The sequence below is a fragment of the Hipposideros armiger genome, unplaced genomic scaffold, assembly GCF_001890085.2.
Source record: "Hipposideros armiger isolate ML-2016 unplaced genomic scaffold, ASM189008v1 scaffold_16, whole genome shotgun sequence".
Taxonomy (NCBI): domain Eukaryota; kingdom Metazoa; phylum Chordata; class Mammalia; order Chiroptera; family Hipposideridae; genus Hipposideros; species Hipposideros armiger.
The window spans coordinates 3,876,798-3,890,516 of record NW_017731366.1 but is presented as its reverse complement, the minus strand read 5'-3'; the positions used below and the strand labels follow the sequence as shown (position 1 = coordinate 3,890,516).

The 13,719-nt window shown below is 41.7% G+C and overlaps 1 protein-coding gene and 1 long non-coding RNA gene across 2 annotated transcripts in view; one reads left to right on the top strand and one right to left on the bottom strand.

Moving 5' to 3' along the window:
- Positions 1 to 13,719, top strand: part of LOC109373478 (uncharacterized) — a 34,692-nt gene continuing 20,973 nt past the window's right edge. Inside the window, exons 1-2 of the long non-coding RNA XR_002122235.1 lie at positions 1 to 789; positions 9,312 to 9,554. This is a non-coding gene — a long non-coding RNA (uncharacterized LOC109373478). The remainder of the gene's footprint in view (positions 790 to 9,311; positions 9,555 to 13,719) is intronic.
- The window catches only part of VEPH1 (ventricular zone expressed PH domain containing 1), a 266,782-nt gene continuing 256,372 nt past the window's right edge, over positions 3,310 to 13,719 (bottom strand). The window contains exon 14 of the mRNA XM_019627273.1: positions 3,310 to 4,026. Coding sequence (XP_019482818.1) covers positions 3,970 to 4,026 — 57 coding nt within the window. The 3' untranslated portion in view covers positions 3,310 to 3,969. The remainder of the gene's footprint in view (positions 4,027 to 13,719) is intronic.

Here is a 13,719-nt window from a genome sequence, read left to right as displayed (position 1 = left end):
AGGAATAGTCATATATTCATTCATTCATTCATTTATTCATATTCATTCATTCAGCTCCAGTGGGACCATCGCAGCTTCAAACTTAAAAGCTGGATCTGGAGGTGAGCAGTTTTAGACATGGTTTTGGTGAATCATGATTTTTTTTGAGCTCCGTTTTTGATCTGTAGACACTGAAATCCCAACCTGGTCTCTTCTGGGCGCTGAGCGAGTTCAAGGAAGTTCAGGGAAGACACAAGCTGCAAAAGGTCGATCCCGCCCCCTCAGTATTTTCAGAAACTGTTTTTAAACGTGAAGGCCAAGATTTCGTTTGACCTTGGCTCACCCTGCACCTTCTCAATACGGAACCCCATAATATTCTGCTTGCTTTGTGTAAATGACTTAACAGGTATGGCATTTACAATTTGTACGGAAGGGTTCTGGCAATAACTCAGTCGCCACAAGCCGCTGAAAGGCCATCACAGATTTAGAGGGAGGTTTCCCGGAGGGCTCCACGGTAGGGGAAGTGACCTAAGGGGACGCGTTAGTGGGGAAGTCCTTTCCCCCTTTCAACGGACAAGTGACCTGAGCGTACACCCCAGACCTGGCTGCCCACGCAGAGCCTCACGGAGCTCGACCCGGGGACAGTTACGCTCAACTCTGCCAGTAAACACGTGCAAGGCCTAGCTGGGTTGCCGTGGGCTCCAATGGACTCAAGAGGAGGAGGGCGATCGCCTCGCCATTTCCTGGAAGCCGCGAAACTGTCAGGCCGCAGGGCGTGTCGGGAAGAGCCGCTCAGAAACCGGAAGAACTGTAAGTCAAAGGGCCATCCCGCGCACGCGCACGCGCAGCGCGCTCTTCCTCTTGTGGCTGAGGTCGAGCGGCTCCCTCCGCCAGCGGCCGGATCTATTTTGCGGGCGTCTATCCGCCAGCCTACCGACCCTGCGCCGCGGTGACGTAGCTGGTCCCCTCCCTTTGCCCCCCGCGGCGCAGCCTCTTGTGACGTCAGCCGCAGACTCCTCCCGCTTAGTTCTAATCTGATGCAGCGTGTAGGGTGGGTTTATTTGGGACGTTGCCGGCTCCTGCTCGGTCTGATCCTCTTTTGTAATGGAAACGCCTTTTGTAATTTCCTAAGACTTCAAATGAAGTCTTTGAACTCTGCCCATTTCCTAATAAGGGTGAAAAGGCAGGCAACCCTCACCCTAGTTCATTTCTTTCCATGCTAGGAGTTCTGTTAAAAGTACACAGCAAAATGTGTCATTATTCAGGTTTATTTGGAAGCTTTTGCCTGTTTTTATGTAGTCTCTTAGTGCGTAAATTGGGAGAAAGCGTATCCTTAAAATGGCAACTTTGTATATGGAGGCAGGGATAAGCTGTACCTAGTCTGGCTTGATGGAATCAATGTAACTTTAATTTAAATGTTGTGTTTGTTTGAATTATCCAAGTGTTGCATCTTGAAAGGCTAGGTATAAAAAGCAGTTAAAGAGCTTCCAGGAGTGTTTGTTTTGTAAGCTATTTAAAGCCAAAATGAAAATCAAGTTGTATTAGACATAAAGTAAGAATTTAAACTTATTAAGGGCGAAGATTTTGTCTACATTTTACAGATAATGAAATAGGCCCAAAGACTTCTGCGATTTGCCCATGAGGGATGGGTGGACTTCAGGCCACTGCTTTCACCATGCCGATACCCTGGCTGGCTTCACTAAGGCTGTCTTGGGAACAGCATGGGCCGGGCATGGATTGCCTCCTTTCTTAACTTCCTCCCTCACTTGTTTTTTTTTCCTCTTTCCATTGTTTTTGTTCCCTTGTGTTCTCCTCCTGTGTCCCGCCTGCCCCCTTTGCTTTATTTTTTTTCTATTTCTTTAACTTCCTGTTTTCTTGATCGTTGAGCCCATCTTTCCTTCCTTTCCTTTAAATGTCTCTCTCTTAAATGACCATAAAAGGAAATAGAATAATCTTAAAAGTTGGTTTTCTTTTTTAAGGATTTTTTTGGGGGGGTTCTTATAGATAGATATAAAATTTCCTCCAGTAAAAGCTGCCTCCTACTTCCATAGCTGCTCAGGGAAAGTGAAAGCGGGATGGAGGGAGGGAGGAAGAGAGAGAGAGAAATGAAGAAAAGAGTAACTCGCCTAACATAAACCTCCGAGGAGGCAGTTTCTGCTGCTCTTTCCAATTCCCTCATCTCTGAGTGAAAGTGTCTAGTAATAAAGAATTAGCCATTTAATATGAATACTAGAGTTCAGTAAAACATACTAATACCAACTAACTGAGGTCTGCTCCCTTATTGCCACTTCATCTTTTCCGTGTTTGTCCGATTCTGCTTGGTCAATAGTAACCTGGGGAAATTGATTGGAAATATATTTTGTATTTTGCTAGAGCATTTGAAGATACTCCTGAATTTTGGCTTATGTTTTAATTCCTGATACTGAAAGAAAATACACTGTTCTGTGTTCCATAATTTAAAAATAATTGGAACCTTGAGGGCATTATGCTAAGTGAAATAAGCCTGACAAAGACAAATACTCTGTGAACTCATATGTGGAATCTAAAAAAGCCAAACTCATAGAAACAGACAGTAGAATAGCTATTTTCTCAGAGTACAACACAAGATCTCCTACATGGGGCCAAAGGCCACTGAAACCACCATCTGATGATTTTTCTTTCTCGGGGAAGCAGATGGAATGATCAGACTGTGCCTACTGTTTTTTAACAAGGCTTGCCAATTTCAGTGTGTCGGTTTCCAAGAGATGGGCTGTATTTCTGCAGTGAGGGAGGACATGAAATCATCTGTCACTGAAGAAATCAAGCCTTCTATTTAGAAGTCCTGTTCTCTTGCTTGCTTTTACTCTTTGTTTTTTGGGCATACCTATGTCTCTGCAAATAGACTGACGGAACAGAAGCTTATCTGTTAGTATCTCAATGAAAGTAGTCAAAATAGGCCCCAGGGCCTGGATGAGGGTGAAGTAAGTGAGGCACTTGGCTTTAGCTGCAAATTTAAGGAGGCACCAAAAAATCTCAGTAATCAAGATAAATATTTTAATGTGGTATTTAAAAAAAAATCAAAATTAATGCTAAACAACCCATAATACAATATCAAACATTTTAAATAAAGACAGTGGATTCATTCTTAGGGCTGCCGTAAAAAGTACCATAAATTGGGTGGCTAAAAGCAACAGAAATGTATTGTTTCCCAGTTCTGGAGGCTAGAGGCTCTCAGGGGGAAACCTCATGCCTTTCTCCTAGCTTCTGGTGGTGGCTGCCATCTTTGGTGTTCCTTGGCTTGTAGCTGCATCACTCCAGTCTTTGCCTCCATCTTCACATGACCCTCTTCTTTGTGTGTCTCTGTCTCTCCTCTTCTTATAAAAACACTAGTGTTTGGATTTAGGACCCACCGTAATCCAGTTTGATCTCAATTAATTGCATCTGCAAAGATCCTATTTCCAAATAAGATCACATTCTGAGGCTCCAGGTGGACATGAATTTTTTGAGAGATGCCATTTAGCACTACAGACAGGATCGGTGTTATTGATTGCCTCAGGATCCACTATGGCTCAGCATGGCATCCCCCATTTTAGTAGCTTGCATGGGCTGGCCACTGGCGGGTGAACTGCTATTACATCAGCTCTGGGGCTCGAGACTGAGAAGGCTGCTCTGTGCGTTCATCCCACTCGCCTGCTTCAGCTTCTACAGGCCTAGGTGATGACTCTGAAATCACTCTTTCCAGCCTCCCTGCTCTCCTGAGATCTAGATTCCTTTTTTCCCCCAATTGCTCTGGGACATCCTAACTTACCAGCCTGCAGGCATTCAAATGTAACTTGTGTCTTACTGGGCATTCGTGTCTTCGTGTCCTCTTTTCCTGTGCCCTTTATTGCCCCTTCCCCTCCCCAAACAAGCCCTTGAGAGGCGTTCTTGACCCTGATCTCTCCCTGTGTCCTAACATTTCCTTTGGTTCCACCTCAGGGATGCTTCTGGGTCACCATCTTCTGCCACAGCTCACAGGTCTTTGACAGCAGGTATGTAGATGTTGCTGTAGAATATTATGTTCAGGACCTGCTTGGAGAATAGGAGTGTCATTGTAACTTTGTTACAGGTTTATATATTAAGCATATTTTGGCTCGGAAAGAACAATGGTGAGAGATAATTTTGTAGTGGTCAGCAGGACTTGGACTTCATGTTTTGATGGTTGGTATTGCTAAACTTGGTCACTGTAAGCAAATTCCTAGTATTCGCTCTCATCAGTAAATGCTCCCATCACCTCCTTGCTATCACAGAAACCCCACTCTCCCCAGGACACTGCTCGCTGCAGGCCTCTCTAGTGTGGCTGTTCACAGGCCTCCCACCATCCCTGGGCCTGGAGGGGGGTGGGTGGGGGTTGTGGGAGTGGGAGGAGGTGGATGTTCTCTGTCTGGCCACTTCCAGACCGTTCCCCTCTCCCCGCCCCCAACACCATACCCCTTCTCTCAGTTTTTAGTCTTAGGTCATCCGACTATACCTTATGCTACTCCTCCATAATGCAGTCATTTGTGGACTCTTGGGTCCTTCCTCCTCATTTTTTGACCATTTTTATCTCCAAGCTCACTGCCATTCTCTGAAGCAACTCCTGATTTCAATATCCAAGTGGATGATCTTCTAATAGCCAGGCCTCATGGTCCCTCAACTTGCCCTCCTCCAATAATCATGTCCTCTCCCCTGAACAGCTGCTCAACTCGCACGGACCTGCTCTAAATGTTGTCATCCCACAGCCTAGCTGTGATCACAATTTCATTCTATACGTCCAATCTTTGTGGCTAACTCCTTCCCGCAGTTCTTTTGGCCCTACACCATTTGTCAATATCCTCCTTACTTGGCTTGAGTGTCATGACCAGTCTTTGTAATCACTCCCTGCCATAATGTGCAGCTCCCACCATAAACCCACTCCGCATACCATAGTTCCAGAGAAACACTCGTGCACACACCACTGGGCTTACTCTAAATGCCTGACCTCAACCCCAACGGGACCTTTTATTCTGTTGCCACACATTTTCCTGGAACATTCACCGTCTCCTCGATAACCCTTCTGGATAACACACATATTGTCCTCGATAACTAGTTTTCACACCTTCCCTTATTTCTTCTAACCTCCAAATACCTGTCCCATTCTCGCTCTTTCAGTTTTCTTAAGAAAACAGAAGCTAACCCAGTAGAACCTCCATGGCTGTCACCACCATGGCCACCATCCGTCCACGTCAGCCTCCCTCCCCTCCTGTTTCTGTGCTTGGACTGTCCGTGCTCCTTGCTCTGCCCAAGATCAATGACCAATTGTTAAAAAGAAACAACAGACCCAAAATGGAATCATTTTTGCTAAGTCCCACCAAGACTAATAACCTAACCTAACCACAGTTTCAGCTTTTCCCAGGAGTGGAATTTTACTTACTTATTAATTAATTAATTATCTATCTGTATTAGTTTCAGGTGAGGAATGGAATTTTAAGGCAATCAATCTGGAATTTCCTGGTCAGCTCTAGTGAAGTAATCTGCCTGTTAAGGCTCCCACCTTCCTGTAGGGAAAGGTGACCTTGCCTGAAATAATCCACCCTTTTAACTTTCTTGTCCCACCCTCTTTCTGCCTATAAAAACCTTTCATTTTCTAAAAACCCTCAACCCCTCAGAGGTCCCTTCTACTTGCTGGATGAAATGCTGCCTGACTCATAAATTGTTTAATAAAGCGAATTAGATCTTGGATTTACCTGGTTGAATTTTATTCTTTAACACCATCAGTTAACACAATTATCAATGAATTGTTTTCATCAGTACACAATCTGTGCTTTGTCTAATTAAACAAATTTCTCTCACATCTCCTTTAGCTACTGTTACTTTTTTTTTCTTTTTCTTTCCTTCACAGCAAACACCTCAACACTCCTCCAACTCCACTTTCCGTTCTTTCATGGACCCATTCAAACCGGGCCTCACCCTTGACAATGCCACCAGGCCTGGTCAAGGTCATAATGACCTCCGCCTACTGGTTAAGTCTCACACTTCACTTGTCTGGACCTACCAGCAGCTGTGACACAGTGGCCTCCTGATTGGCTTCGCTGCTTCTATCCATGTCCCACCGAAGTCTGTTTTTAACATGGAAGCCACACTGATCCTTGAAACAACCAAATCAGGTCATTTTATTCCTCTGCTCAATAAATTCAGAACAAAAGCCAAAATCCATACCATGTCCTAAAAGCTTCCCTGAACTGACCTCTCAGGGACTCTGGGAACTTCTGTTACTCTCTCCTTGGCCACTCCCTTCCAGCCACACTGGTTTCCCAGCTGTTCTTCCATCTGTCCTGGGCGTACTTCCCCTCAGGACATTGCTGCAGGGAGTTTGCTCTGCTTTCTGGAAGGCTTTCTCCACCATTATTATTTGCCTCTTTCTTCCTTCTGTGCTTCCACACCCACCATTGGAATGGCACCCCACGAAGTCAGGGGGGCTGGTCTCTTCAGTTACTGCTGTACTCTCACGACTGAGGAGTGTGCCGGACACATGGTAGGCCCTTACCCAACATTTGTTGAGTGACTGGAAGAGTGCCCATGCTTGGTCTTGACCACACATGTGCCTTCCAACATGCTATGTTGCCTTGGCCTGGGGTGCCCTTTCTACCCGCTGGAAAGTATTTATTTCTTCTGACTCACCTTTTTTGGTGAAAAGTCTTTTTTTCCCTAGGTCGTCTCTCTTCTCTGTCAACCATACTGGTGATTTTAAATATACTTCACCACATTACCTTTATCATACTTAAGAAATTTGACATTGACACAATAGTATTTTCTAATATACAGTCCCTATTCAAATTTCCCTGTAATGTTTAAAAAATTGTTTTTTCAAATCCAAGATTTAATCAAGGTTCACACATTATCTTCTTTTTAAAATTTGCTGAGTTTTTAATGGATCTCTCACTACACTATTTCATGTCCATAATTTCCAAGAGAAGAGTAAAATCCCCTCAGCAAAATCAAATAAATGTGAAAACCTATTAGATATATATATATATATATATATATATATATATATATATATATATATATATATATATATATGTGTGTGTGTGTGTGTGTGTATGTGTGTGTGTGTGTGTGTGTGTGTGTGTATATTGGGTCATCAGAAAAGTTACGACGTATTTTTCCAATGAAAAACATAGAAAACTACGTCATGACTTTTCCAACGACCAAATATATATACTTCTCTTAGAGATGCCCTCCCACGGGTGTCCATCCACACAAGTTCTGTGACTCACAGCCAACTGGACAGCTTCCTCCTGTTGCCTAGGTAGAATTCTCCAAGGTGGGATTCATGTGCCTGGATTCCAGGTCTCCTTCTGTCTTGATTTAATCCCTTGGGTTGGTAGAACACATCCTCCAGTAGCTTCTTATGGAAGGGTGCATTGAGGGGAAGTTTTCTGAGAACTTATATGTCTGAAAAGACTTGTCATCTACCCTCAATCTCTTTTGAGAGTTTGGTTAGGTATAGATTTCTAGGTGTAAGAATAATTTACCCTTAATATTTGAAGGTGTTGTTCTATTGACTTCTAGATTCCAATGTAGTTTAGACATCCAATATGCTCTGATTCCTTGTTCTATGTGTAACTGTCCCTACCCCCAAGGCTTTTAGGACTATTTCTTTATCCCTCATGTTCTGAAATTGTACAGTGATATGCCTTGGTTTTTGTTTTTTTTTTAATTTCAGTAAGCTGGATACCAGGTAGATGCGTTCAATCTGGAAACTCATTTCTTTCAGTTTTGGGGAATGTTCTTTTATTATTTATTCAAAAATCTCCTCCCTTTGATTTATTCTCATTTCTCTTTCTGGAATTTCTATTGTTTTAATGCTGGATTTATCTCCTAATGTTGCTATCATTTCTTTCTTATTTTTTTCCTTTTTGTTTTATTTTATGAGAAATTAAAACATTTCTAACATTTCTATTCAAATAATTTTCATTATCGTTATTATACTTTTGGTTTCCAAAAGCGCTTTCTTTTTTCTGATTGCTTCTTTTTCAGATAACTGTTTAATAACACCTTATTCTAGTATCATGAGTCCAATAGCTTTTCTTCTTTTTCAGAGGATACTAGTTTTTTAAAAATTTTCTTCTCTTGTTTGCATTGTCTGTTTCTTCTAAGATTTTTTTTTTCCTTTTTGCTTTGATCTATGCCTCTTATGTTGAAAGCTTTCCTAAAATATCTGCAGACCCTTGGCTGTCGGTATTTAAGAGTGAATATGGAAAGAACTGATTTTGTTGGGAAGGGGCAAGGCCGATGAGTGGTGAGCTTCACTGGAGGTTTACCAGACTAGGAGGGAGCCCAGGGATAGTCATTGAGGATCCATCACTTTCTAGCTTTGGAGGGAGCAAATCTATCAGGTCTGACAGGTTTCTGGGAAACGAGTGGTCAAAGGGGCTGGGAGGTCTTGCAGACTAGTATGTAGGTTTCCACCAATTTTATTCTATTTTCTGTTCACCCCTGATCCCCGCCTTTCCAGGAGAAGGGAGGAGGGGAAAGAGGGGTTAGTTAGGGAGCTGGGAACTGCGGGGTGGGGATTAGGGGTGGGGCACTTTTGATCCCTGAGCCCCAGGGTTCTGGTGTGGATAAGCATGCTTCTCACTTGTCCCTCTCTCTTGGTGCTTGGGTTTCAGCTTTTTCCTACATTAGTCACACTCAGCCATTGGTTGCCAGCTTCCTAAAAATGTGATTTGGTCTGCTGGTTTTTTTTCTCTTTTATTTTTTATTTTTTTGTGAATTTATAACTTTTATTTTTCTTTTATGTCTTTTGAGAGGAGTTTGGGAGAAGAGATAAAAAGCATGTGTTCAATTCTCCATCTAGTTAGGTAATTAATAATTCTTATTAAATGATCACTGCATGGTTTTCCCTTAGAAGAGAACTTCTTCAATCACATATTTAAAAAAATTCCCAGCTTTAAAAAATATGTTGTGCTTTATTTTGTCATGGGACTAAATGTTCCACTGGTTAAAGAAACTCCGTGTGTATTAGGGCCATCTAGTGGAGAACTTGGATTTAGCACCAAAGGCTTTAAATCTGACCGGGCGCCTTCTGAAAAATACGAGAAGAGCTAGAAAACATCCATCACTTAGTCCTCGCTGTCTCTATGCAAAACCTCCCCAGATAAAAGTGTCTCCTCCATCATATGGAAACAACACACAGACATTTATTTTGTAGTTTATTTTTAGTACCTATTTTAGTTCATCTTTATGGCTATCTTAAAAGTCTTGTTGACATTTAAAATGTTTCTCTACTAATATTCTTGTGGGGGATGAAAAAAAATACTGTCCTAACTGTTCTCCTTCTTTTATAACAGGCTTTTTATCCGACGAGGATTAGATTCTATTTCTTTGTCCTCTGGGATGTTTCACAAGTCCACGGCTGGCCTTTCCGAAGAATTAATTGAAAAGGAAATGGCAGATACGATTAGGCTGCTGCACTCGGTAAAATGACAGAGGCCAGGCTCGGTGGCACCCTCGGCCAGCAGAGACAGCTGCCAATGAATTATGCTGCTCTGTGGTTATTAAGACTTCATGTTACACCAGTGAATTGAAAAGACGTAAGTTATCCAGCCTCTCAATATTACCCTCAGTAATTTACTTAAAAAAAAAAACCTGATCTGAAGAAGATTTCAGGCAGAAATTTAAAATTACTTCTTTATTTTCATTACCCCAAAAGGATTTTGTCTGTGGCTGCTGAACCTGCTGTAGATATTCCCAAGCCTCAATTCAGCCAACTCCTGAGAGTTCCCACAGTGTCAAAATATATGAATCGCCAGTGCTTGAACCAAGTGCAAACCAATTAAGGTTTTAACTAGATCAAGCGTGAGCTGAAATCTGCTACATAATTTAAATGCCACCTAGTGGCCAAGTGTCATTTTTAGTTCTCAATCAAAACAGCTTTGGTGCCTTCTACAATAGTATTTTTCTTAGGTTGATTTACTGAACAGCTTTGAGTCAGGGGTATTATAGCTGCTTCCGCTCTTGGAGTGAAATGGAATTGGAATATTTCCTCATCATAAAAAAAAAAATCTTTAACAGCTTAAAATGTGCGTAAGTCACGGCTCTTATTCTAGGCACATCTGCTTATATGGCTGCAAAACAAAGCATTGTTGTTTGGCTTGGTTACTATGTCATTAAATAATACCAGTAGTTATCATGTATTACTTTATAGTTGAAAAATAAAAAGAAGTATATGTGTAATGTAACTAGTATAGGAACAATTCTAAATATTGATGGCCAGAGTACTTAAAAGATGTATTTTCCATCTCAGAATATTGAAGAGTTGTGAGGGAGACATATCATTTGTCTATAAATGAATGCCATGGACAAGCAAATTAGTGTGATAATAATAGTGGTGATAGCAGCAGCAGCAGCTAACATCTATTGAGTGCTTACATGCCAGACGCTGTACTTGTATTAACTCATTTGATCCTCACAACAACCTAATGAAGTAGGGCCTATTGCTGTACCCATTATATAGACAAAATCAAGGCACACTCAGAGTGGTTAAATTGCATATCCACTAATGAGAGAGGCTGAGTAGGGATCGGAACATTTAGAGTGAACTTTTGGTTTCTTAGCTGGTTGGGATTTTGTTTAGTACCACTTTGGTGGAAGGATCCTTGGAGAATCATGCAAAAGTCCCTTTAATAGAACCAGGGCTCAGCCTGCACTTGATCATCCTGGGCTGAGGCTCTTGGTAGGGTTTGCAGATATTGGTGTAAGGATGAGGCTGAGCAAACAGGGCTCGCTCTGGGTGCCTTGCTCTGGGTGCCTCGCCAGTTCAGCTTTGGTTAGACCCATCTGCTTTTTTGGCTTGCGGGGGAGGGGCGGCCCTTGGAGAACTAAGAGTAGATTTAACTTTTGTATAATTGTGGTCTGGGGTTATATATAACCGCCTTCTCCAGCTCTTTATTCCAGAGAATAGAGAGTGGATTGATTTGAGTAGAGCCAAACTAGCTGTGGTTATGCAATCAATAAGACATCATTAAGCATTTTTCTTCCTGTTGGTCACAAATCTGCTTCTATTCTTTTACTGCAGGCATGTGACCATTTAAAGCTGTAAAGATAACAAATGAGTTTAACACTACACAGTGCTTTGTTGACTTCAGTGAGCCTCACACAGTGTTTTTGAGGTCGATAACAATGGGTTTCTTATCCTCAGCATACAGATAAGGAAACTAGGACTCAGAGAGATTAAGTGGCTTGCCAAAATTCACATGAGTACTGGCCATAGAATTAAGACTAGGACACGTAGGTATTTCATTGTATTTATTCACACACACACACACATACACAGAGATTTTTCCAGGCATCTAGTATGAATCTGTGTACATGCATAAATGACAATGCCAATGAAAAGTTAAGTAATGTAGCCTGATATAAAAGAGAAAATTATGCTAATTGCAATTTTATCATCTCTTTTTTACTTTCTCAGTTATTATTCAGAGAGATCTTTAAAAGAAAGTCAGATAATCAAATCAAATCTTTAGGGTAGTATAGGAGTTTTACAGCTGCAAAGGAAAAATGGAAGTACTCTTTCAAGGCTTACTGTAGTACTCCAATTCTATATTTTAATTAAAAAGTGCATAATTCTAATTCTTTAAAAATTGTTTATTTTTAAAATGAATACCTCTATAGTAGTTTTACAAGCTTATTATGACTGATACAATTTATCCAGAAGGAGGCAGCATTTTACTATTAAATTGATGCTTCTGCAAAGATTCTAACAAGTATGTTTTTTTCTTTAAAGATGTAGACTACCTAATCACACACATCCAAAAACCTTTCAGGGCAAAGATTCTTGGCTATCACTAGAACTTTGCATATTGAAACAGTTATAAAAGCCAAATTCTGCTCAGATTAACTGCATTTAAAATTATAAATAGCATATATAGTGGCCAAATTCATTGGCAGGAATTGGTTTTGCAGTAAAAACATTGATTAAAATACAGAGTTGAACAGAAAATGGAGTAGGAGAAAGAGAAAATGAATGATTCAGTTATCGCTAACTTGTAGGAAATAAGTAATTGGTCAATAAGAGATCAACTTTAGAAGGGGAAAAAACATTAATTCACTAAAAAATAAGGGCAATGAATTAGTTTTAATCATCTCCCTAATTTCACAAATGTAACTTGCTTCTCCTTTCCTTGTATTTATAAAATCACAGGATCTTTAGAAGGGACCTTGGAACTTTATGTGACACATTTCAGGGATGGCAGGAGAGAACTCATTTCATCCCATCTAGGGAAGTGAGAGTTGATCTGCTTTCCAAAAGCCACCTCATTAACCTAACAAAAGATACCGTTATTACTCTCATCACTTCCAAGGGTGTTAGGAGCTTAGCTCCAGGAATGGGAGACACACCAAATATATATTTCCTATTATAAATCACAACATCACAGCAGGGAATAAAAAATAATTAGGTTATTTCATATTCCCCATTAAGTGGAGATAAATTGACTACATAAGTATGTAATGGGAATGCTATTTAAAAGCTGACATAATAACTTTATTTTTACCAGTTCTTGTTCTTCCTCCATTCTTCACCATTAGGGCTTAGGTCCCAGGGAAGGAAAGGACATTATCAAAGAAGTTCTAAAGGAAATCGTGACAATCAGTGTTTTCCACCCAATTGGAAGAGAAAGTAGATAACGCGTTAAGTTTCTAGTTAGCTGTGTGTGTTGGGAGGGTGGGGGTGGGTGGGAAGGAGAGACAGACATACACACGCACGCACATACTCACACACTCTACACCCAAGACAGGGAGAGAAAGGAGAGTGTGGGACGAGGAAAAGGGAGGCGGTCAAATACGGGGACGCTCATTTTCTCCTCGTTCCTTCAGGGCCAAAGAAGAGAGGGAGTTAAAAACACACACATGTTTTTTAGGGGGTGGGTATTTCCCAGAACAAGGAAGTTTGTTTCTAGGGAAATTTCAAGACCTCTAAGAGAATCACGATAGCCAATATGAAACCAACCGGGCATTAAAGTAGGAAAGGTTGCAGGTAGCTTGTAGGCATGGAGAGGATCAGGAATAACTTCCCAAGATTCCCTGGGCTTCCGTGTGATGTGGAAGGATCCAGAAGGTCTTCCCTACCAGAATGTAAGAATTGAAACCAGAGGCCTGCTAAGGCTGTGGTAGTAACAGGTGGGATGACCCCAGGGAAGGCCTCTCTCAGAGGCTGCTGGAAGCTGAGGTCGAGATAGACTTGGAGGATTTGCAGGGCCAGCCTGGGCTAAGGTGGCACTAGTTAACAGAGGAAAAGATCCCTGAGATCCCTAGCTTACAAAAGAGCTCACCACCAATGTCACCAGGAGGTATGACCAGGTAGTAAAGAGGACATCACTGAGGAGACCAGCCCTGAGGTCAACTTTCTCCTTCAGCTACCCCCAGAGATATGTAATCTCTGCCCTAGCCTCAGGTCTCCATCTTGGGAGGGAGCAGGGAGGAACAAGAGAGGACAGACAAGTCTTACAGGGAGTTTGAGCTTTGAACTGACTGCATATTTATCTGGAAGGGACTGTTTAAGCCAAAGTAACGGATTGACTCTTAACTTGCAAGTTTGTAACTCCCTACTCCATCCCACCACCTCACAAAGTGTGAATGGGGGTGCGTTAGCCTGTTAGGACTGCCATAACAAAATGCTGTAGACTGGGTGGCTTCAACATCAGAAATGTGTTTTCACACAATCCTGGAGACTGGAAGGTGAGGTGCAAGCAGATA